A 24,317-nucleotide genomic window follows, 5' to 3' on the forward strand; every position below is an offset into this window, starting at 1 on the left:
CATTTGATCAACCGACTCTAACTGTAGCACACATTAACTTCTCGCTCATTCTCACCCCTGTCCCCACAGCTGAACTTCCTTTCACACAAGATACACCTCAACAATCAACCTCAACATGTTGTCTGACACAGGCGCTTCCAACCTCCCTGGAGATGTGTAAGTACCGTGGCTCCCCTCGCCTTGCTCTTGAGACCTGGTGCGACTCCAAGACTCTCTCGCCCTCCTCACATCTACGAAGTAAGCTGACCTATTCCCGTCTCAGCTCAAACCCGTTCTTATCAAAGTTCACCAACTCACCCAAGAAAGGGCGTATGTCCCCCGCTGAGGAGTCCATCGCAACCCTGAGGGAAGGTATGGGTCGTATGGACATATCTTCCCGAGGAAACTCTATGGATTATCTACACATGGAAAGGAAAGATTCTAAGGAGACTGCCAACAGGAGGGAATTAGATAGATTTGTTCCTTCGAGACCATCTTCCATCGCAGCCCACTCCCATTCATCGAGCACATTACCTACCTTGGCTCTGGACGGACATTCTCCCGATACATCAATGGATCGATCAGGCTCATTATCAATGGACCACACTACATCTTCTCTTTCAGCTACTTTGGGTGTACCTCAGAACAACCGAAGGATCTTATCATTCCGATCCGCTCCTCCTCCCGCATCACACGCTACTTCCCACCTCGACGCGCAACGAAACTATCTCCTGCATTCGTCGTCATCAGCCAACCGCGGTACAGGGACCAACGCAGCTGGTAAAGAAGGAAATAAGAAACGTGCACCGCCCTATGTGCCAGAGAGGGTATTGGACGCGCCGGGCTTCGAAGATGATTATTATTTGAATTTGATCGATTGGTCCTGTTCGAATAGAGTTGCCATTGGATTGGGAGATACAGGATACGTATGGGATGCTGAGAGCGGGACGGTCAACGCGTTAGGTGGCGGTGATGAGAGGTAAGTTATGTACCTTATCTTGCTCAATGTTCTGGTCATCACATCGCCTGTAGCTTAGTCAAGGGTGAGCTGATTTTACGAATTAAACTTGCAGCGAGGATCGGCCAAAGGTGACCGCAGTTTCATGGTCCAACGACGGAGCGTACCTTGCTGTAGGTACCGACGCGGGTGAAGTGGAAGTATGGGACGTGGAAGAAGGCAAGAAAATGCGTGTGATGGGTGGACACTCTGCTCGTATCCCTTCGTTATCATGGCATGGTCACGTCTTGAGTTCAGGTTGTAGAGATGGAAGTATTCACCATCATGATGTCAGAGTTGCGAAGCATAAGGTTATGGAGCTGATTGGACATAATGCTGAGGTGAGTACATCACTCACAACTACAATTGGAGCATCTCGCGCTAGAAAGGAAGTCAGGGCTGATTTTATGCTCAACGTTGTCAGGTATGTGGTCTGACTTGGAGATCGGATGGTCAATTCCTTGCTTCGGGAGGTAACGATAATGTTGTCAATTGCTGGGAGTGAGTGAAAAGCGTAGCTGAACGCTTCGATCGAGGTGTCATCAGCCTACTTACTCTTTTTACGTTGCTCGCAGTGGTCGTATCGGTGCTTCTGTCCTACAGACTGGCGAAGGTGTACCTCGTGGAGTAGCCAAGTGGACCAAAAGGAATCATACTGCAGCAGTGAAGGTGAGCTTTATGATCCTATTTTTGACTCATCTCAGCTACTTTATTGCGGCGATTCGAGAGCTAGCTGATCGGCATTTCCCCAGGCCTTGGCATGGTGTCCCTGGCAATCATCCTTGCTAGCATCAGGTGGAGGAACAGCCGACAAACATATTCATTTCTGGTCAACATCAACTGGAGCTCGTACTTCCTCTTTGGCCACCACGACTCAAGTAACCTCTCTCACATTTTCACCTCATTCAAAAGAGATTTTGGGAACACACGGATATCCAGATAACACCATAACGCTTTGGAGTTACCCCTCGTTGGAGAAGATATGGGAAGTCCCGGCTCACGATTCGAGGATTATCTGTAGTAGTTTGAGTCCAGATGGGACGACGGTTTGTACAGGTGCAGGGGATGAGAATCTGAAATTCTGGAAAATATGGGAAGTCAAACAGAGTAAGAAAGATAAAGGTGATGAAGGTGGGATGATCAATGATGGGGGAATGGGTAGGACCAAGAATACAGTTAGGATTAGGTAAAAGTGTATCTGTCAGTTCAATGATAAGGAGAGGTATATTTCGGTGATAGTGATGGTGTAGGGAGATTCATCATGGTACATTATGACTTGTTTCTTGTTTCTTGTAAAAATTCATTGTCCATATATACATTTCATACATTACTTTTCGCACAGTGCATATGATGCTACATATTCTTCTTAAAACACCGGATACATCATATCTACCACCACATCTGCACATTTGTAAGTTCACGACAACATATCATTCACAACACGTTACTTGAGTACAACCAGATGATCATCTCGTCCACTAATTACCAGTCTACCTTCCCGTCCGGATTGTATTTCGCTGTTCTTTCGCTATTTTCGTTGAGGGCACTGCTTACTCATTGAGTAGCACACCCTTCCACACCTTCATCATCCTCATTTCCCTCCTCGCCATCAACGCCATTCATGTGCGATGCAGGTTCAGCCCTCACTCTAATCCCTCGACTAGCTAAAAACTGTAACAAGGTGGCTCTCTCAAATGAACCTCCAGGTAAGAACCGGGGTAACCGGGTATTACGTTCGATGATGTTTTGAGCGAGGTGCATACGTGAGAAAGAGGGGGAGATGGGCATATGGGTAGGTGCGAACATCTAAAAATACAGAATGTCAACCTCTCCAGACGATATACATGAGATGAAGAGACATATCATTGTGAGTGAGGATACCTACCTTGACAGTATTATCAATCCCACTGACAGCCACCAAAGGTAAGGTAGGGTGTTGTTCCATGACTGGCACCAGGCAGTATCAGCTATAAGATCCTGGAAAGACAAAAACAGCTGAAACATGATCTGCAATTATAACATACCATTGACAACCGATCCATCACCTTCCCAAATGCCTTCCAACCTTCCCGAATCTTTATCCCAGACAAAGAAATTTCCATCATCACTTCCCGAGCAAATTTTATCAGCTCGAATACCTAGGAAGTTACCTAAATACACAGCATATCAGCCAGAGGCTTAATTGAAAGAAACAGAGTAGGGATGACATACAATCTTTTACAGTCTCGACATTCCTAGCTCCTTTGAAGCTCTTTCTTGGATAAATCGTATCGACATGATCGAAAGCTTTAGTTTCTAATCTCGATGCGTTCGATCCTCCAAATCCTAATATATCTATATCAGGATCCATATCCATGAAATCTTGATCAATTTCAACTTCATCTTCTTCTTCTTCATCCTCTGCATCGAGGTCCATATCGTCCTCCTCATCCTCATCTTCGTCAAATTCGTCCAAAGCATCGTCTTCATCATCTTCGTCTTGATCTTCATCAGTCTCAACATCCAACATCCCTTCCCTGTCTAATATGTCCAATGCCAGATCTTCCATATCCGACAAAGAGGCTTCTGTCATAATGTAGTCAGCTCGGCTTTGCTGCGTAGATGCGAGACGTGATAGCTCACCACCCGGGTCAAACCTATCTTCCATATTGTCATTCTCTTCCTGATTTTCATCCCTCAGAAAATCTGCTGCTGTATAGGCCCGTGGAGGTGTAGGAGGCCCCACTCTAGTTTGACCTCTAGATTGCCCTTCTTCGGCTCGACTCACAGCATCTGTAGACGTCCTTTCTTCAACGTTCCTTCCGGCTTCATCATCGACGTGATTCTGTTCGCCCAAAGTGATTTCCCGTGAAGCGCTTTGTTCCGCATGATGATTTTGATCTATCATCCTCTGCCTAATGCTCGGTACACCACTATTTTGAAGTATACTATCCCTATCGGACTGTCTTCTCTTTCCCAGAGACGGACTGGATCCACCACAGATCTCGTCCTCATCTCCGTCATCTATCGCAATCTTCGGAGAATATGTCGGTCGAGGCGGAATGTCATCTGCAAGTATGTACGGCGCAGGTGGGTCAGGTGGGGGTGATCGAGGCGATCGTCGACTGGGTGAAGCTGGAATTGAGGGTGATTTCGATTTCCTCTTGATCTTTGTCGGGGAAGTAGGTGACTTTGACCCTTTCCTACTTCCCTCATTAGGCGGAATAACACTTGAAGAGCCATTCCTGATCGAAGTTGAAGGAGGAGAATCATATATGGAGAATAACGAGGTAGAATGCTTTGCGAACGATACTGCTACCTACAGCCGGTATATTGATTAGCTTCTCTGCAGCTGCAACAAATATAGCAGACAACTCACTTCATCTGCATTCTGTGGACTCATCTTGACACAGGTAATATGTCTTTCCTCACCAAACAAGCGATTCCCATTATTAGGCGCGACTTTATCCCATTCATCATTTGGCAATCCCAATTTACGCACACAGTGAACTTGACCTGATGAACGTATGTTCGGACCCCAAGAGGGAGTTTGACGAGGTAACATCCTTCGATCGCATATGAATGCCTATAATAAATTCACTGAAATTAGCTTACATCACCTGTTCAAGTACATAATCAAGATCGAAACTATCATTTCAAGAGATAGAACGTATAATCGAAATTATCACTCACACAATCCGTTCTACCAGCTACCGCAAAGATATGAGGAGTGACCGTACTAATACTTAGACTATACAGATCCACACCCTTCGGAGCGTAGAAGAGCGGTTCGGGACATTGTGATCTACATGTATGTGGTCTACGTAAATCGTGTTGTCGGACTGTACCATCCTCTGAAACCGTTAGGAATAAGTATGGCGAGTTTTCGGTAGCTATTCGTTTGGTTCGATCTTTATGACATTTCAGGATTGTTACGCTGTATAGATCATTAAATTATCTGTCAGCATCCGTCCTGTGGAAGTGACATAACTGCTATGGGAAAAGTCAAAATGAGGGGACGTCCAATGATAACCACCAGGTATCCCTCAAATTGAAAAATGATAGGAATACAGTCTCTGTATCCAGAGAAGAGCACTCACCCATCACCTCTTTCACCTTTCAGCTCCCCCGTCGCCGTGTCCCTTACTAACCTCTCAACTTCAAACACCCTAACATCCCTATCACCCGCACAACTCACGATCGTAGGTGTAGATGTGTTCGGTAAAAACTTTGCTGAGAAGATATTCGCTCGATGACCCGTCGAAATCGTATCGGACAGCTTCAATGGATGGGGCGAGTACGATGAAGAAGAAAAGGAGGAGGAGGAGGAAGATGGGTGAGGGTCAGGTTGCCAGATACATATTCTGTAAAACCACAAGTATATCAGCTTGGCTATAACTACTAAATAATATGAATGGTCGCAGAAGCTGAACTTGTAGTATCTCAAGAAGACTTTCAGCTCACCTTTTGTCGTCTGATCCAGATAATAACGTCGTCCCGTCATCCGACCACGATAGGGCATTCACACATCTATGTTCACATCAATGGAGTGAATCAGTGGTCTCTTCTAAATCTGCTGTTCTTCTATGCCACATGATGAGAACACAGGGAAGATCAATGATCAAGATAGTCCAAAACGACTCACCCCCTATGCCCATCAGTCTCACCCAGAACCTGGACCCTATCCAGTGTCTCCCACATATTCTCATCATGTCGTTGATATCTTGAGGAAGATGAGGGCGTAGGTTTGAAAGCTTTTGGTAGGGGTTGCAGTATATGTCTGGGCATTGCGATTGGATCTGTCTCAATCAAATTTTCTTATATCGCTGTCATAGGTAGACTGCGTCGAATTGCGAATGAAGTCCGATCGATACGGTAGGCCAAAGGAAGTTGAATTTCGATCTTTGGTCTTGTCGATGATGGTGCGGGGAAGTGTGGCTCAGGGTGTTATTACTGCAGGAAGCCGGCTCCCCTATCTGCGTTGAGAGTTAGTTAGCTCTTAGCTTGGGAGTATGATGGATACAGTCGTAGTCTCTTGATAACAATGACAACAATACAAAGTATACAAAGTTGAGAGGATCGAGAGCCGAGAGCCAGACGACGATGCCGAACCATCACGGAGTGGAGATAACCGGTGGAGGTGATTTCATATAGTAAGTAATACCAAACAGCATAATATTACCACATTCATCCACTGGATCAGACAACAGTGAACAATATGTAACTTCATACACTGACATAACAGATGATATGGAATAACTTCACTCTCCTAACCACATGTTATCATCAAATCGCTGCCTTGAAGTGACATAAATCACAATCATCTACCTCACCTACCCTCCATCTGTCTTCTCCTCTGTCTATCCTGCTTGGCACTCATCTCATGATGTTCTCCAATATTATCCAATCTACAACCATACAACAAAAAAATCCAACTCCATCAGTGACAGTTACTGTATTTATCGCGGAAGGTCGACTCACTGGGTAGGCATTTCCATAGGAGGTTGTTCGTTTATGAAATAAGGAGTCTTCATAGCATCTTTCGCTGAGAGTCTTTTAGATGGATCGAAGTGTAAAAGACCCTCGACAAGTTCCAAAGCAGCGGGAGATAACCATCTTCACGAAGCAATTCATCAATGGATTAGCTTCCCTCTATATGAACCTGAATGGACAAGCTTGGGGTGATCAACTCACTTCTCAAAAGCCGTCCTGAATTTCGATTCGATAGCCTCCTTCGGTTTCACCAATTCGTACCATGGTAATTCTTTCACACCAGGCCATTGTGATTCCTTTGGTGTACCCATTATACTATATATCACTTCCAGTTGGTTGATCTCATCTGATCCTTGAAATATCGGTTTCGTTGTGAATATCTCCAATACAATACAGCTGTGCAAGTAAATGAGAAATTAACTTGTGCTCAGCATTCATAAAGCAAAGTAATTTATCACTCCATCGATGAGATGATATACAACAATGTCCTGACACTCACCCAGCAGACCACATATCCACCTCACTCTTGTATACCGTCTCCCCCATCAAGAGCTCAGGAGACCTATACCAGAGCGTAATAACTCTGTTGGTATAATCATCCAGATGTTTCTTGGAGTACAATCTTGCTAATCCGAAATCCGCCAATTTCAATTCACCTTTCGAATTCAATAGGATATTCGATCCTTTCATATCTCGATGTAAGATTGACTTGGAATGTAAGTACGATAAACCATTTAACATTTGATGATTTAATGATTTGATATTGGCTTGGGAGAATCTGAGTGTCCGATGGGAAAGGAGACCGGTCAAGTCGTGTTCCATATATTCGAATACCATATGAACGTTTCCTAACAAGTAAAAACCGATATCAGTATATCTTTCGATCTGTGATGATCCAGATATCTGCAACTTGAAAGCATTTCCTTCTCCCTTCTGAACGCGCATGAAGAAGGGGTACAATCTTCCTCCATATAACCCACCCCCTTTCCTCCCCTGAGAACATTTCCTCCCCAACCATTCAATCAGAACTCACCTTTCGAAACCATAATCTCCAACAACCTCACCACATTCTCCTGTCTAACACCCTGGAGCAACTTGATCTCCCTCATGGCAGTTACGGGGAACCCATCTTTTTCACCTTCCAATCTGATTTTCTTCAAGGCGACCATCCGGCCAGTATCGGTGTTACGCGCTTTATACACTTTCCCGTAGGTTCCTTCCCCCACGTGAGAGACAAGGACGTACATCTCGCCTGATGTGGTGGGCACGAAGGAAGGTTCGGATGTGGATAGTATATTCTCGCCGGAAGATTCCGATGTTTGAGCTTGTATAACTGGGGAAGGTTGATCAGATTGAGGTTGTGGTAAGGACGAGGGAATTGACAAGGTCGAGGTCCGTGCGTTATTGACTGTACCATTTGTGATCGTAGTGTCGATAGGTCCGTGCGTTGCTGTAGATACGGTAGAAGTAGTCGGTTTGTTAGGTGTCCACCTACTCTGAATGACGGGTATATCATTCACACCTCCATTACTGTTCGATAACCTCCTGTTCGTCTCCCTCTCCCTTCCATAAGGCGCATATCGATGATCACCATTCCTATCCATCTCATCATCCCTCTGACGAGTAAACCTATTATCATCTTTACTGTTGTTATTCCTTTCGTCCCTCCACACTGGCTGATCTTGACCTCTGCCCCGAGTATACCTCGATTGATCCGGTGAAACATCTCTTTCTCTCACATCATCATCTTTAGATCTTACTGCACCAAGTTGATTTTGACTTTGCTTGTTGCGTAAGAGCAGCTCAATTTGATTCAATTCAAAATCACTAGGTTCCCTCCCGAAATAATGTATCAAGAAACTTTCGATGGGCGGACTCATACCTTGACCATACCATGAGCTAAAAGCAGCTTGGATGTAAGGTGCTACTGCCGATGAGGGATTATCGGAGTACCGTCTAGTCGGGGATAAACTGGTGGTTGAACCTTTGCTTGGTGAGCGGGAATTATGCGAGGGTGAAGTTGGTGCTTCGAATAGGTTTTGTATAGTTTTAGAAGGTGAGATGGATTTCCAGCCTTTCTTAGGACTAGCATTGACGGCTATTTTGATTGGACCGCTGGCAGCTGGAGGTGGAGCAGGGATAGCAGGATTTGGATTTTCGCTGATAAGAGGTTCTTGAGATGGAGGTTGTAGAAACGGTTGGAGTATATTGGTCGAACGGGTAGGCGGCGATCCGTAATTGAGTGTTTCCGAGGGAGGTGGTGGGGGTTTAGCGTTATAAGGCGATTGTTGTAGCGGAGGCTGAGAAGAGGAAGGGAATGGAGGGTGTTGGGTTTGTGCAAAGGCAGGTTCTTGTACAGGAGGGAATGGACGTTGGCCATGAGTTGGACGGTAAGCGTCATAACTGTAGCCTTCACCTTGTCTGGTGTATCCATTGCTGGGATCAGCCTGAGCAGCTGATCCTCTCGGGGGCTCATCAACATCCATCCTCTCATCTCTACCCCATCTTCTTTGAGGGGGAACTTCATGCCTTTCACCCCATGATGGCCGACTGTTACCTCCAGAAACGAACATATCACCCTGAGGAGCCAGGGGCTGTCTTCTGCTGACGGGAGTAGTTTGCGATTGACCCCTTGGTCCAGAGGGTGGACTTCTAGCCCGACGTTCGGGTGACTGACGGCCATGCCTGCCCCATCGGTTGATTGGAGGCGGTGAAGGTGAGCCTCGACGGGAGCCGGACGGAGACCGATCTCTTGGTCTCTTGGGTTCATTGGCTCGAGGTGAGGACGGTGCGCGTTTACGTTCGTTAGGTTCAGGTGAAGTCTGACGTGATCTATACCAGAGATTCAACATCGGTACTGTACAAAAGTTTTATCGAGACGGACTAACCTCTCCCGAGATTTCCCTCCAACACCATAATCAGGACTATCTCTCGCGCCTCTTCCGACTCCCGGCTCACTTGCTCTACCACCAACTCGAGGCTCACCATAATCTGGACTATCTCTCCGATTTCGTGATCTGCTTGCAAGCGGACGCCTCTCCGGATCGGTATTATCAGGAGACTTTGCTCTGCCGCCTGTACCGTAATCTGGACTATCTCTTCTTCCCCTCTGTCCCGTAGCGTAATCAGGTGATTCCCTTCCATTTCTCCTATTCGAGCTAGGTCCACCACCATTGCCATAATCGGGACTATCCCTTCTTTGAAAATTCCTATTCCTCTGCTGATGCTGATGTTGGTGGTTATCATACCGACTATTCGTCCAAAACCCTTCTTTCTTAACAGTTTCCAAATCCAGATTGGTATTCCGTCTTTGATCAATTGTATTCACTACCTCTCTTCCTCTCTCTGTAGTGTCCACCTTGGCTTTCCATGCTGCCCATGATCTACCATCACCTCCTCCATCGTTGTTGGAGTTCGAATCATCTTTACCACCTGATCTCCTTCGATCTCTATCCCTATCTCTATCATCTCTTCTACGATCTCGATCCCGATCACGATCCACATCTCTCCTCCAACCTCTATCCCTTCCCCTGTCACGATTACGATCGCGATCATTATTACGATCTAAGTCATCTTGACGATTAGTGGTATTTTGGACTTTCTGATTCCATGCTGCCCAGCTTCTTTCCTCTCCTCCTCCTCCTCCTCCTGGACCATTGTTATTACCATGTCCTTGGCCTTGACCGTAATTGTTATTATTATTGAAATTCCCATCATTACCATCGAAATTCTTTCTTTTCCTATTATTATTGTTGTTATCCCTCTTCCAACCTCTGTTATCCCTATCCCTATCCCTATCTGCATCCTCATTATACTCCGATCTTGCTCTATTACTATTATCATACCCTCTTGAACTTGAGGGACTGATATCCCTTTTGGACACAGGTGACCTGGATCCTTCGGTATCTCTACTGTACATTCCTGATGGTCCTGCAGATGGATTTTGCCATCTATTCGCATTGCTTGTATTTGCTGCATGTACAGTAGGTATATTCACTCCTTGACCGGTAGACGAAGAAGACGCTTGACCAGGTCTCCAAGATTCCCTCTTAACGGGTTGACGAGGGTAAGCATTGACTGTAGAGGTAGAGGTCGAGCTGGTCGAATTGGCTGATAGAGGTTCGTAAGATGGCATAGGTGGTGAAAGCGGTCGGGAAATGGAGTATCGCTGATCTGACATCTTGCGATATCTTACTCATATGTGTATGCGTCGCAAGAGATTGAGATGGATTGTATTGTACCGGTATTAGAGAAGAAATGAAAACAAGACTTGGTAGTTCTATAAAATTCAGGTTGATTCAGTCAAGCTTGACTCGAATGGTATGACGACTGCCCATATCTGACAACTCACATATCATGACAAGGTACAAGGTAGACCTTCGACTGCTGTCTCTGCGATGTGATGTGATATGATATGATATGCTATGCTATGCTATGTTGTATGCTTGTGACCAGTGATTGTATGCTACGGTGCCCTTTGACACACATGCACAAATGACTTGTCATTGACCATTGACATGGATGGCATGTCCATGACCACAACTCTCTGGCATCTCCGGATTTAAATTACCATCAACGACACGAGGTTGATCTTATTCAAGCAACCCTTTTAGTCGTTCAATCCTCCCACCCAAGCAACGTCCTGTCGGATCATATGCGGCAATGAGACTTCGCAAGAGCGACTGCTCAATCACCGTCAGCTTGCCTAGCATCGTCAGCGTCACTTCATGCACATCCACTACATCTGGGAATCGCCGTCATGCTGTCAACCATCGTATTTGCCAAGGCCATCTGAGCAGAGATTGATTGCATACTCCCTCATCCCATCCTCACGACGCGTCGCGTGGCGCCGATGACCGACGTCAAACAGAAATGGATTTTTCCCCATCTTCTCTTCTACATGAATGAATCACCGTCGTAAGCCGAGAAAGAATACAGTTCATATCGGGAATCGATAAGGTGCGAACTTGGTCGATCATCGATTCGATGATCTTGAGCAACAAGAGTGGGATGCTGAAAGATGTTGATATGATGATGCATGAATAACTGGAATATGAGGATTGATAAGGTGGATGAAACGCCACAAAGGGATTGTTGACCCTGAACACAGTAGTAGTTAGAGTAACATATGCACGTACCCCAATAACATCCATCCAATCCATAACTCATCCATCTACCTGTTACAGATCATATATCCACTACCAAACTCGACTAGCACGGTACAGAACACAACACAACCTAGCACAAGTCAAAGAACATCGCGCACTCATGTCGGCATAAACACACTGTAATCAGCCATAGCACTTTAACGACATTTCGCGACGAATCACAGTAAATATCAACCGTATCCCATCCTTCTCAACTCAGCGACAGTAAGATGCCTCCCTCTGGACCGAGATCCAGACCAGCACAAGGACAAGGTAGTACCAGGGGTGCACCTCCAACCGCTAATCAGAGGAACGAAGTATTCGAGAACATCTTTGGTAGACCTGCAGGAGGACATCACTTAGGACCCAATCCTCAGCAACCCCAATCTGGACTACATCCCGGACCTCCCTCAACAACAGGAGGATATCAGTACCCTTCATATAGCAATACACCATCATCCTCTTCAACATATCTGAACCCCGCTCAACCAAGCTTCCCACCCGGCACTTCTTACAGTGCTGCACCACCACCCAGACAGCATTTCCCCCCTCAGCATACCTACCAACCTACACAGAATGATGGAGGGACAGGAGGAGGGATCTACAACAGACCGTCATATGACAACAATAGTCTGAATGGGAATTATCCTGGTGGTAACAGGAAGGTCAGTCAAGGTTATGCTCCCAGTGCATATGGTGTACCGGTAAGTACGGTCAGATCAATCCTTTAACTCTTTAAGATAAACACAGATACATACATCTGACTAAATAATTCGTCTGTTATGATAGGTTGGTGATCTACCTGATCGAAGAGCGTCATTGGCACCTTCCACCTATTCAACACAATCATCCGCATCTTATTATTCACCTAATCCAGATAGTGTCTCTCCACCACCGCCAAGAACCACTCGTCTACCTTCCAACCCTTCAGCAGCTACATTCCCTGCTCCTCAACCTACCAATCGTATACCAAGTGGTCCAGGGTCATTGCGACAACCGCAAGGTCTGACCCCCGCTCAGGCGTATCAGGCATCTCAAAGCTACAGTAATGGCAATGGCAGTGTGTCATCACCGGCATCAGCAGTGTTCCCACCTAGATCAACAGCTTCTCCTGCCCCTTCTGTCCCACCTATACCCAATCCGAAAACGGAATCTGTAACCTCTTTCATGTCGAGTACATCGTCTGGGTCAAGATTACCTATTTCAGCATCTACTACATCGTTCCATAAACCCACTCCTCCCATTTCATCTTCTCATTCTCGTTCACCACCGCCAAGGGGATTAGCAGGTTCGGCAATAGATGAGAATGATAGAAGTGGTTCGACGACACCGGATTATATAGGTCAAGCATTGGGCAAATTGGCTTTTGAAACTTCACCTCAGAAAGGTTTCTTGGATGATTTCGGTTTATCGTCAAGTGCAGGAAGTCATACCAATCAGGATTATTTCCGTGGGTAGAATCTTACTGTGATTGGTTTGATTCTGGTATGTGGTGGTGCTGACGGATTTGAACAGCTCAAACTATATCACAACCCCCTCCCATACCGCCCAAAGCTGAACAACGTCAAGGGTCATTTTCCAGTAATTCTCGCGTATCGATGCATCAGAGGATGGCTTCAGACTCGTCTATCGCAAGTAGTGTTTATACTACTACCGCAGGAAGGACGTATATGGCGTAAGTCAACCACACTTCGATCTAAGTATGTGAACCTTACTAACTCGCATTTATAGTCCTTTATCTCAAATTGAACCACCATCAGGTATTCAAGATTCGCTCAGTTCACCTACGACACCCACAGGATCAGATTCAGGATTTGCTGCGCATGCGCAGAGGAGATTATCAGGAAGAAAATCTATGGAGTCCACTGTATCTTTACCACTTCCAGCTACCGATTCACCTTTACCTCCTGGAGCAGCACCTTCAGCAACTGCTTTTGATGGTCGGGCAACGTCATTCTCGGGATCATCAACAACCAGAAAGGATGTAGTGAAAACGATGAGATCTGAATCGATAGGACGTGGATCACAAAGACGGTCGAATCCTGTTGGCGCACCTCCGTCCTCATTCACTTTCCCTACTCCATTATCCTCTCAACGATCGTTATCTGGTACTTTGACGCGAAGTACTTCGACAGCTAGAGCAGCAATCCTGCAATCTATGCCACCTATCTATCCCGCTTTACTATCTCAAGTTGCAGAAGCGTTCAAAAAACTATTGACTTTATCTGAATTGGTGAAAGATGGAATAACATATAAAGATTCTTTTGATGGTAGGACGGCGGTAGGGATCATAGCAGATATAATCAAAACTCCCGATAGGAATTTAGCATTGTTACTTGGTAGAGCTTTAGATGCTCAGAAATTCTTTCATGATGTAACGTACGATCATCGATTGAGGGATAATCCGCACGAGGTGTATCAATTCAAAGAGCGCTTAACGGCTGCTCCGTTTATGAACACACCTAACGGAGGTACGGCGACGGTTCAGGATAGTCCGATGTCTGAACATGCTGGATTAGGAAGGACCTCTTCAGTGAGGAGTACGAATAACAACTTCAGAGCGTCTGGGGGGATGACGAGACCACCTATAGGTGGTCAAGGTAATTCCGATAACGGTTCGATGAACACTACAACATCTGAAGGTGGACATATTTCAAATTCTCATTCACACTCTACACCTGCTACTTCGACTACTACGCTGGCTTCACCTAAATCACATCATTACGTCCCGTCACATACCCCGCTTGGTGGCCAACAAGCGGGTAATGGAATAGTTGAAGAGGGTGATACAGAAGACGATTTACCGGTTGGAGTGTTCACGTTGTTAACTGATTGTTATTCGCCTACGTGTTCTAGAGAAAGGTTGTGTTATAGTATCAACTGTCCGAGGAGGCTAGAACAGATGAAGAGGTTGAATATGAAGCCTCAACCTGGTTTGTCGGGGAAATTGAGTCAGGAGAGTATCGTTGATGTCAAGGTGAGTAGATGCTTTAAACCATCTGTTATGCGTATAACATTGCTGATGTATGAGGAATCTCGACGTGACAGGAAACCGGCACATTATGGATCCACTCGGTATCTCAAGAGATCTTAGATAGTGTAGATGATAAAGAGAAAAAGAGACAGGAAGCTATCAACGAGGTTATCTACACTGAAAGAGATTTCGTAAGAGATTTGGAGTACCTGCGAGATGTGAGTCTAACCTCTCCCACTCCCATCACATTCCAAGTTACACTAGCTGATTGACTGATTTGATGTTGTTCAGTCATGGGTGAAACCACTTCGTACATCGGACGTTATCGACCCAAAACGACGAGATGATTTTGTCCGACAAGTATTCTGGAACGTCCATGATGTCTTATCTGTCAATCACGTTTTGGCTGAAAAGCTCACAAAAAGACAAAAGAAGGAACCTGTAGTTAGTGGGATTGGAGATTTGTTTCTAGAGAGAGTCCCATTGTTTGAACCGTTTGTGGTATATGGTTCACATCAGTTATTCGGTAAATACGAATTCGAAAAAGAGAAAGGATCTAATCCTGCATTCCAAAAATTCGTTGATGAAACTGAACGTAAACCCGAATCAAGAAAGTTGGAATTGAATGGTTACCTTACAAAACCCACTACTAGACTTGGTCGATACCCTTTACTCCTCGAAGCGGTCCTGAAATATACGCCTGACGATCATTCTGATAAGAAAATTCTACCAGAAGTGATCAAGTTGATTAGAGGCTTTTTGACCAAAGTGAATATAGAATCTGGGAAATCGGAGAATATATTTGAGTTGGCGCAGATTGAGCAGAGTTTGGTATTTAGACCAGGGGAACATATCGTGAGTTGAGATTACTGGTGTGGTCCAGAAATTTAGATGAAGCTGGTATTTTGAGGGAGTTAGATTTGAGTGTATGGTCGATTTGGGTGGAAAGGTCTAGCAATGGGTCCGATGTAGAGGCGCTAGGCCGGATTGAATGAGATTTATGTGGAACGTGGAGGAACCTGAGGATTGCAGCTGATTGAGCCCTCTCCCTATAGGATCTACGACTTCGAGACAAATCCCGTGAACTTGTCCACAAAGGACCGCTGAAGAGACGAGGTGGAAACAGGGAAGAAATCGCAGATCTGATCGGTTTCCTGTTCGACCACGCTTTCTTACTTGTTAAACCGAAATGGGTCCAAAAAAGTGAACAGTATAAAGTATATCGAAGGGTGAGTGAATAGTAATCCATGTCATCAGCTCAATATTAGAGTAAGCTGACTCGATTTCTTGGTATAGCCAATCCCTCTCGAATTACTCGTTCTGGTAACACCAGACGACTCATACAATTCATCCAAACTCTCAGCATCTCGAGCAGCCAACAAATTGATGCCTCGACAATCCAACGCATCGTCTTCCAACCACACCAACAATTCCAAAGCTGTATTGGCAAACCCACCTAAACCAGAATCGAAACATGGTTTCTCCCTGACGGTGGTTCATTTGGGTAAGAAAGGATATTCGATGCAATTGTGGGTCGATACCTATATGTCAAGGAAGAAATGGTTAGAATCGATAGACAAGCAACAAACAATCTTGAGAGAACGGAGTTGTGTATTTGTCAGTGAGACTATCACCGAGGGTGGACCTACGTTTACTGGTAATGGACTGAGGAAAGTCAACTGTGTCAGTCCGTATGGTGAGTGTTTACCTCTTTCTTTTTTACCATGCGTGATGAGATCAGAGCAGTACACTGATTGATTCCCTTGCTTTTAGACATGGGCCACAGAATGATTTACGGTACAGACGACGGAGTGTATTTCTCCAACCTGCGAGACGACAAACTACGTGATCCAGTGAAAGTTATCAATCTCCTGGATGTAACTCAAGTCGATGTCATCGAAGAATTTCAACTATTAATTGTCCTTCACGAACGATGCGTTACGACTTTTCCTCTAGATTGCCTAGATCCAAATGACGCCAATGCAGCTCTGAAGAGGGGTAAACGAATTTCGAGCCATACGAGCTTTATAAAATCTGGAATTTGTTTGGGTAAAACTTTAATTGCTATCGTTAAATCTTCGACATTGTCTTCCACAATCAAAGTGATGGAGCCGATTGATCAATCGTTAAGGAATAAGAAAGCTCCGGGTGGGTTTATGAAGAGATTGAATGGACGGGATGAAGCTCTCAAATTATTCAAAGTGAGTGTCTTTCCATTTCAGAGTCAATTTGTTCTTTCTTCACTCTTCTCATAATTATCATCTCACAGCTTGACATGCTTAATGGCTTGATGCACACGATGCTAATCGTTTGCAATACAAATAGGAATTCTACATCCCCACCGAATCTTCCTCTGTACATTTCCTGAAAACCAAATTATGTGTAGGATGTACGAAAGGATTCGAAATTGTTGACCTTGAAACACTCGACATGCAAGGTCTTCTGGATCCTTCAGACGCAAGTTTGGATTTCGTCCTGAAGAGGGATAATGTTAGACCGATAGCTATTTATAGGATAGAAGAGGATTTCTTACTTTGTTATGATGGTGAGTGTGGTAATTCACCTACCGCGGGGTAATGCTAACACATTATTACCTCCTTCAGAATTCGCTTTCTATGTTAACAAGAATGGCTGGAGATCTAGACCTAAATGGGCTATTGTATGGGAAGGTTTACCTACTGCTTTTGGTAAGTCATTTTGCCAACACCTCATCCCAACGTTTGACATCTGACTAAAGACTCGTTTGCTCTGGTTCAGCATTACAATACCCATATGTGATAGCATTCGAACCGACATTTATCGAAGTGCATCACGTAGAAACAGGACATCTCGTGCAGATCATACCTGGATCCAACATTCAGTGTTTATTCGCTGATACACCACCATCAAGAGTCAATGCTCCTGTACCTGTCCAACCTAATCGACAATTGATGTACCCACCTGGTCCTGGCGGGGGATATGGTAGACCACCACCACCTCAGAGTAGTAATCCTTATTCGCAACAACAAGGATATTATCCACAACAGCCACAGCCACAACAACAAGGATATTTCCCACCTCAAGCTCAAGCTCAAGCTGGTAGACCCCGTCCACCACCTGCTGGACCATATGGTATGCCTCCTCCGCCCAATCATCAAATGATGGTATCGCGCTTTGCAAGACAACAAGTTATCTTCACGAGTGATGATAGTCATGTGCAATTCCTAAAGTTCCCTCCTCCCCAAGGACAACAGGGAGTACAGGGACAAGGTGGTTCACAGAGGATGAGTGGACCGCAGGCTGGGAAAGCACATAGTATAAGGGGATCACATTAGTGTTTTGGCAGGATGAATGGATGTTCTTTGTACATTCCATCTTCCGGGTCTGGTTTCTATCTTGAATACGATACGATTTCTGTTCAGCTTGATTTGATTGTATTACTATGTAGCACTTTTTCTTTTTCTTTTCAATGATACTTTCTTGTTTCGACAAACTACAATACGATATTTTGTTTTCACGAGTTAACAGAGATTGACCTGATATTTTTTTGCATCTTATTCACGATACTTTATATATCATGTTATTGTTATTATATATGAGATGAACATGAATACATGAATACACGATTGATCAGGGCTTCCACAGTGATTGGTGGGTATACTAGTGAGATATGAATGGTATATTCCCATTTATGAATATGTATGATTATCGAGAAGTGATCAGATGATGATGAGAAGATATGGTTCTCTTTCCCTCTATTGAGCTACGATAACAAATCTTTGACAGTACTTTTCTGCCCTATCAACCTTGTTCCCTTTCCTACTTGATCGCTTGTCAATCCATTAAGTCCTATGGAAGGTAACATCTGTTTGAGGGTACGATTGAAGTGTGATAAATTGGATTTCAACTTGTTCTGTACCCAACCAATCCATCATTAGTACAGTGGTATCAGTCAAGACAAACGACAAGCAATCCAGCAGCCTTACTTCTAATGTTTAAAATGACGTATAAGGGGGGCAAAAAAGATTGCGACTTACCAAATCGTATTCACCTCTCAATCTCTCTAAATCTGCTCGAAGGAAATCTAATGTTTCTCGCCGTGTATTTGGATCAGGTAGAGCTACATGGCAAACGATATACCTTTGATTAGCTATCAACGGTTCTCGATCTCAGGAGTGAGGAGCTCGATGGACCCACGCCTGGTAGCTCTCACTGCTGATCTGTAGGCCTGGATCATCTCGGCCCGAACGATGAACTGATGAAAGGGATGAAATGTCAGACCAACGTTTTCGTACTTTGGCTTGCTTCAAATCCTCTTTCTCATCGGTAGCACTTACATGCTGTAATGAAGGTCCCTTGAGCATCGCTCTCCTGTCTTACTCCAGTCTGTGTATGAATGCTTGATTTAAGATCGATATCGATAATTTGCAGTTTTAAGAGAGAAAAGTAAACAGAGAAATAGATACCAACAAAGTGGAGGTTGCGAATGACCAGATGGTCAAAACTGATGATGAGCAACAACAGTTGATCAAGATACTGCTTTATCTTGCTTCCCCCCATCATTGCACACCCATCATACGCTCATATCACTCGCATACAGAAGACTCAGGGGTAACATCCACCAGAAGAAGAGAAATTATCAATAAAGATGCTAGGAAGATGGAGATGGATACGGTAAACCACATCGAATTGGTATGTCCCCTTTACTTGACCTCACCTAGACAATCTAATCCCACGCTGATCATTCATATTCCCACATAGACGATTCATCCATCTCAGGTCCGACCGACTTTACGAGCCCTCCTATACTCTATATTTTTTCATAGGAATTTAGATGCGATCGAACCTGAAGATTTCGAATTACTAGATTCTCACATCGTGAGTATCTCTCTCCCTTTCTCATCATACCCGCATAAATCGGTACTCAATGTAGCATCGTATTGGTTTAGGCAATATCATCCAACCATACTATTGAGAGAGAGGTGAACGTGAAGATAGAAGAGTTCGCTAGAGAATATCTGGAAGATCCACGAAAGACCTATGGGGAGATAGCTGTGGTGTTCTTGCAGAAGAAACCTAAGAAAGGATGGTTTGCTATAACTGAGGTATGTGATTTTCGTATAGTACCACACCATACCTCTAAAGCTAACGAACAAGATAACGATGTGTGTTACATTGGAGTAGGAGCTCATACCATGGGAAGAACATCTCATAACTTTACGTTTCGATAGATCATCTACCTCAAATCAACCATTGCATAACGCTTTATTACAGATCTTGACGTTTTGCGCCGAGAAGAAAGGCAATGTACCTCCATTAGTTGGAAGCTCAGTAAGTTGAGTTTCCCTCACCCAGAGGAGGATTCAAACTGACAATACATATGACATATAGGAAAACAGTAATACATCTCATCAAGTAAGCACTACGATCATTTTACAATTATGGTAAAATAATGATGTTAACCTCCAATGTAGGTTTTAATATCCCCGCCATCACCTACCGAGCTATTCTCCCCTTCTCCACCTACTTACCCTGCTCGACTCACCTCCCCTCCCCCTCAACCACTCACCAACACCACACCAGCCACCGCAACCGCACGAGATATAACCCCTGTCAACCCCTCGGGAGGAGATGTGAGTATAGGAAGTACACGAAGAGGAGTATCACCAGCAACAGGTACGTTTGGGTACCTGGAACAGGCCAAAGATGGTCTGAGGGCTGTAGGTGCGGGTGTAGGGTGGGGAGGGAGAGCTATTGGAGGTGCGTTTGGCAGAGGGGGAGGATGATTCGCTCTTCGTTCTGCTTTTTCCTTCTTTGTTCTTGATTTTGTACTTGTAAGCTTTTTCTAGACATTGTATATAGTATGCATTGTGGCTTGGATTGTTGTAACAGTATACTCTCATCGCTATGCATACCGTATAGATCTCTCAGATACACCGCCTGTCGTTGCAGTACAATGCCACGTCATAGAGTAGCGTGGTACTGTACGTTGTTGACAGGAACGCGTCCATTCCCAAGTTGATGTTCATGTCAGACCCAACATTTGATTGCAGTAGACATTGATCAGAATTTATTGTCTTCTTTCTTATCATTTCTTACATACTCACTTGCGACCAATTGATGAGAGGACACCCCGACACAGACTACCGCAAGAGTTTCCGGACAGAGCGTCAAGTCAAGCTCATAGTCACCCATTCTCCATCGCCGCAATCCAACTTGACCAAGAGGCAGATAAGGAGAACGAGAAGGAAAGCACGAGATCACTATGAGGTGTACCAAACCCAGCTGGGTTGAACATTCAGGTCAGCTAGCCTACTATTGTACGCCTGCTGCCAAGCTGACTGATCTCCATCCTCTCTATATCTTGTAGTAGGGGAGAAGAAAGGTCGATGTCCTATTTATAGTATATCCGTTCATCCGGATGGAACGAGAATAGCTACGGGAGGATTGGGTGAGTCGAGGTTGCTAGGATTGACCACTGTCTTTCATCTTTGGTATATGTCATGCCTAATCGCTCAGTACTTGCTGACGTTATATTCGCTGTACAGATAACAAAGTTAAGATATGGTCCACTCTTCCCATTCTCGACGAAGAAGCAGAGAAAGACGAAGCGAATCATAAATTGTTATGTACCATGGCCGCTCATACTGGTAAGCTATCAAATCGATCTACGTTGTCTGACGCTTAACTTCAAGCTCATGTCAAATTTCTGAACAGGACCCGTTCTCACTGTTCGATGGGCGCATCACGGACGTTTCCTTGCGACTGGCTCGGACGATCAGGTAATCATGATTTGGGGAATAGATCCGTAAGTATATCAGCTACGTAATCAAGCAGCCGGTCTCCGAGCGGAAGCATTTCAGCTGATCATTGTGGATGTAGTGAAGGAGCAGGAAGGTTATGGGGATCCGAGGAAGTTAATCATGAAAATTGGAAAGCTCTCACTAGATTAGTAGGGCATGTAGCAGGTAAGCTGACGTTTTGTGTTCCCCGTTGCGCCAGGAACTTTAAGCTGACTGTTCTTGACTTGTAGATGTTGTGGACTTGGCCTGGTCAAGGGACGATTCGATGTTAGCTTCTGTAGGATTAGATAGTAAAGTTTGGATTTGGGATGGTGCTACTTTTGGTGAGCTATTTGCATAATGAACTAGGGAAACAGCTGACCCTGGAGATAGAGCGTCTGAGGAAACTTGATTTGCATCAAGGATTCGTAAAAGGGGTTTGCTGGGATCCTGTGGGCAACTTTTTAGCTACGCAAGTGAGTGGACGTATCTGTCATAACAAACTATACATATTGTCTAACAAGTATATACACTACAGTCCGATGACAAGACTGTGAGGGTATGGAACACCGAAGATTGGTCTCTCACACATACAGTATCGGAGCCCTTCAAGACGTCCCCGCAGAGTACCTTCTTCCGAAGATTGAGGTAAGCTACTTCTCGAATGGTGTTGAAGCAATTAAGGACCAAATCTGACAGTCTTTCTTAGTTGGTCGCCCGATGGTGCTTTCATTGCTGCCTCCAATGCGATGAACGGACCCGTCTTCGTAGCTGCTGTCATTGATCGAGAGGGATGGGCATCGGACATCTCATTTGTTGGACACGAGAACACCATTCAGGTGGCTGTAAGTTGTTCTCGTAAAACATGCTGAAAGCATTCTGATTCATTTGTCAATCTCAGGCTTTCAACCCCCGTCTCTTCTTCAAGAAGGAAGATAAACCTGGTAGAGCTACCGCTTCATGTATGTTAGCGCTGGGAGCGAATGACTTCAGCATATCTATCTGGAGGAATACGATGCATAAGCCTTTAGTGGTTTTGAAAGAGGTGTTTGGGCGAGATTTGCTGGATATGTGCTGGTAAGTCTCCTGCATTGCAGAAAGCAGGATAACAGAAATGATTCTAATCCTACTGATTCAGGTCAAATGACGGATACAACCTGTATGGATGTTCTGCGGATGGTTCAATCTGTGCTGTTTCCTTCTCGCCTTCCGAGTTCCCTGAACTTGGTCAACCGGAGATGACAGAGCAGGTTTTAGAAGAGTACGATTACAAGCCCAAACGTCAGCCTGCTCGAGGTGCATCGATACAGCCATTATCTGTATCCAATTCATTCGGTCCTTCTGCATCAACATCCAACGTCGTCAATGTTCTGCAGCCAAGGAAGAAAGGTCAAGGCTCCAACCGACGAGTGGATTTACAAAACCCAGCTTCAAACTCGCGATCTCTTCAGCCACCTTCAAGGGATCCCTTCTCTGGTCCTATACAGCAATTCGGCGGTTCATCTGGTCATCAAGCCTCTACGGCGAAGATGTTTGAGGACGCCCATACCGCTTTTGCCAATGATAGTCAGCAAGTCAACGGTGGGTCACCTCGCGCGGGACTGAAGAGAAAAGCCCCGTTATCAAGTGAGGAAGAAACGAGAGCTGTCAGAGGAAGATTGATGGCTACTACTCCAGCCAACGCTGCACCAGTGGAGGTTCTCAGAGCCCCTTTGTTAACCCCTCAAGCTGGACCTTCATCTTTTGGTCGATCGTTACCCGTCCCACAAGTTCAATCTGTTGTTCGAGCTGCTCTACCTCAAAATGAAGGTTCAGGCTATCTCGAAGCCCATAATTCCCCTTCCGCAGAGGAAGTCAATAAGATCACGTTCGTCAAAGATGGTCAAGGTCAATGGGTCGATTACCTTCCTTCGGCTGTATTGGCTTTGGCGGTCACTGCAAAATTATGCGCAGCTGCTATGGAGGATGGATCGGTTATGATTTACTCTTCTTCGGGGAGACAGTGAGCTACCGATTTCCGTTTTCGTAACGAAAACTGACGATACTTTCAGATTATCCCATCTCAAACTCGGCTTGCTCTGCCATGATCTTCAAGGAAACAAGGATAAATTGTTGATCATCACTTCGGATTGTCAAGTCCGAGTCATGTAAGCTGAGTGTACTTGCTTGTCTGTCATCACTTAGCTGACAACTTGTGATATAGCGGAACCAAAAATGGCAGAAATGTCTTCCTTCCTACCACCTTATCCCCTCTTCTCGACTCCCCTTCATCCACCACTACTATCGATATCAAAGAATGCACCCTCCGACCTAACGGTATACCCATCATCGTCACTTCCTTACCTGCAGCGTACGCATATGATCCATCTGTATCCGAATGGACAGTAATTTCATCGACACATCATGTCCAATCGAGTCCGCTCACCTCAAGTTCAAAAGGTGTAGTTGGCGAGATCGAGAGAACAGTCGGATCATTATGGAAAGGCAAGAAGAAGGATAATGGCAATCAAGAGTGGTGGAATGAATCCATGACTATGGGCCATTGGGAAACGCGAATCAAAGCTTGCGTCTTACTTGATTCGACAGACGAGTATCAAGATTATATGATACAATATATCACGTATGTGGGTAATCAGGGATTCATACAGAGAGCTGAGGAGGTATTGAGAGATCTCATTGGACCTGTTTATAGGTATGTCTTTTCCTTTCCTATCTGTCTCTCATCAACAAATCGTATGTAAGCTGATTTGACCTTGGTGAATGCAGGACGTCAAGTACAGTAGAATGGGATGATCAAGTAACAGGACTCAGCAAGAGGGATGTAGCGCAGGTATTAGTGGATTATTTGGGCAAGACTAAGAGTGGCAAGGAATTGTCGAGGGAGTATGCGATATTATTGGGGAGATTTAATGGAGATGGATGGTGAAAGCGTCATGGTCATCGATCCTCTTTCGTATGTTGATATAAGATTTTGCATCTCCTTTGAA

The 24,317-nt window shown here is 44.9% G+C and overlaps 7 protein-coding genes across 7 annotated transcripts; 4 read left to right on the top strand and 3 right to left on the bottom strand.

Annotated features, from left to right (window-relative positions):
- Window positions 1-115: 115 nt before the first annotated feature.
- Window positions 116-2,166, top strand: L199_005346 (uncharacterized protein; the record flags this gene model as incomplete). Its single annotated transcript, XM_064891057.1, has 6 exons — window positions 116-156; window positions 263-958; window positions 1,053-1,317; window positions 1,401-1,477; window positions 1,552-1,645; window positions 1,729-2,166. 6 exons carry the CDS (start codon window positions 116-118, stop codon window positions 2,164-2,166), a joined length of 1,611 nt encoding a protein of 536 aa, XP_064747129.1.
- Window positions 2,167-2,530: 364 nt separating this feature from the next.
- On the bottom strand, window positions 2,531-5,743 carry L199_005347 (uncharacterized protein; the record flags this gene model as incomplete). The annotated part of the gene is made up of 9 exons (XM_064891058.1): window positions 2,531-2,782; window positions 2,862-2,923; window positions 3,001-3,126; window positions 3,188-4,274; window positions 4,335-4,541; window positions 4,649-4,892; window positions 5,056-5,319; window positions 5,420-5,485; window positions 5,601-5,743. 9 exons carry the CDS (start codon window positions 5,741-5,743, stop codon window positions 2,531-2,533), a joined length of 2,451 nt encoding a protein of 816 aa, XP_064747130.1.
- Window positions 5,744-6,284: 541 nt separating this feature from the next.
- Window positions 6,285-10,628, bottom strand: L199_005348 (uncharacterized protein; the record flags this gene model as incomplete). Its single annotated transcript, XM_064891059.1, has 6 exons — window positions 6,285-6,363; window positions 6,437-6,571; window positions 6,650-6,844; window positions 6,948-7,296; window positions 7,482-9,280; window positions 9,337-10,628. 6 exons carry the CDS (start codon window positions 10,626-10,628, stop codon window positions 6,285-6,287), a joined length of 3,849 nt encoding a protein of 1,282 aa, XP_064747131.1.
- Window positions 10,629-11,825: 1,197 nt separating this feature from the next.
- On the top strand, window positions 11,826-17,883 carry L199_005349 (uncharacterized protein; the record flags this gene model as incomplete). Its single annotated transcript, XM_064891060.1, has 12 exons — window positions 11,826-12,299; window positions 12,385-13,045; window positions 13,111-13,270; window positions 13,327-14,572; window positions 14,644-14,787; window positions 14,861-15,424; window positions 15,625-15,798; window positions 15,866-16,265; window positions 16,343-16,770; window positions 16,895-17,114; window positions 17,173-17,256; window positions 17,327-17,883. The coding sequence occupies 12 exons, from the start codon at window positions 11,826-11,828 to the stop codon at window positions 17,881-17,883; spliced, it is 5,112 nt and encodes a 1,703-aa protein (XP_064747132.1).
- A 428-nt stretch (window positions 17,884-18,311) lies between these two features.
- L199_005350 (uncharacterized protein) lies at window positions 18,312-18,912 on the bottom strand (the record flags this gene model as incomplete). Its single annotated transcript, XM_064891061.1, has 4 exons — window positions 18,312-18,461; window positions 18,586-18,668; window positions 18,746-18,803; window positions 18,886-18,912. The coding sequence occupies 4 exons, from the start codon at window positions 18,910-18,912 to the stop codon at window positions 18,312-18,314; spliced, it is 318 nt and encodes a 105-aa protein (XP_064747133.1).
- A 295-nt stretch (window positions 18,913-19,207) lies between these two features.
- On the top strand, window positions 19,208-20,334 carry L199_005351 (uncharacterized protein; the record flags this gene model as incomplete). Its single annotated transcript, XM_064891062.1, has 6 exons — window positions 19,208-19,240; window positions 19,310-19,426; window positions 19,498-19,653; window positions 19,733-19,879; window positions 19,940-19,963; window positions 20,023-20,334. The coding sequence occupies 6 exons, from the start codon at window positions 19,208-19,210 to the stop codon at window positions 20,332-20,334; spliced, it is 789 nt and encodes a 262-aa protein (XP_064747134.1).
- A 479-nt stretch (window positions 20,335-20,813) lies between these two features.
- Window positions 20,814-24,256, top strand: L199_005352 (uncharacterized protein; the record flags this gene model as incomplete). Its single annotated transcript, XM_064891063.1, has 14 exons — window positions 20,814-20,850; window positions 20,919-20,999; window positions 21,097-21,198; window positions 21,266-21,356; window positions 21,431-21,516; window positions 21,582-21,674; window positions 21,724-21,806; window positions 21,869-21,978; window positions 22,040-22,175; window positions 22,232-22,407; window positions 22,469-23,332; window positions 23,382-23,477; window positions 23,534-24,022; window positions 24,097-24,256. The coding sequence occupies 14 exons, from the start codon at window positions 20,814-20,816 to the stop codon at window positions 24,254-24,256; spliced, it is 2,604 nt and encodes an 867-aa protein (XP_064747135.1).
- Between the last annotated feature and the right edge of the window lie 61 nt (window positions 24,257-24,317).

Source organism: Kwoniella botswanensis, chromosome 1 (assembly GCF_036426115.1).
Source record: "Kwoniella botswanensis chromosome 1, complete sequence".
In the NCBI taxonomy this organism is placed as follows: Eukaryota; Fungi; Basidiomycota; class Tremellomycetes; order Tremellales; family Cryptococcaceae; genus Kwoniella; species Kwoniella botswanensis.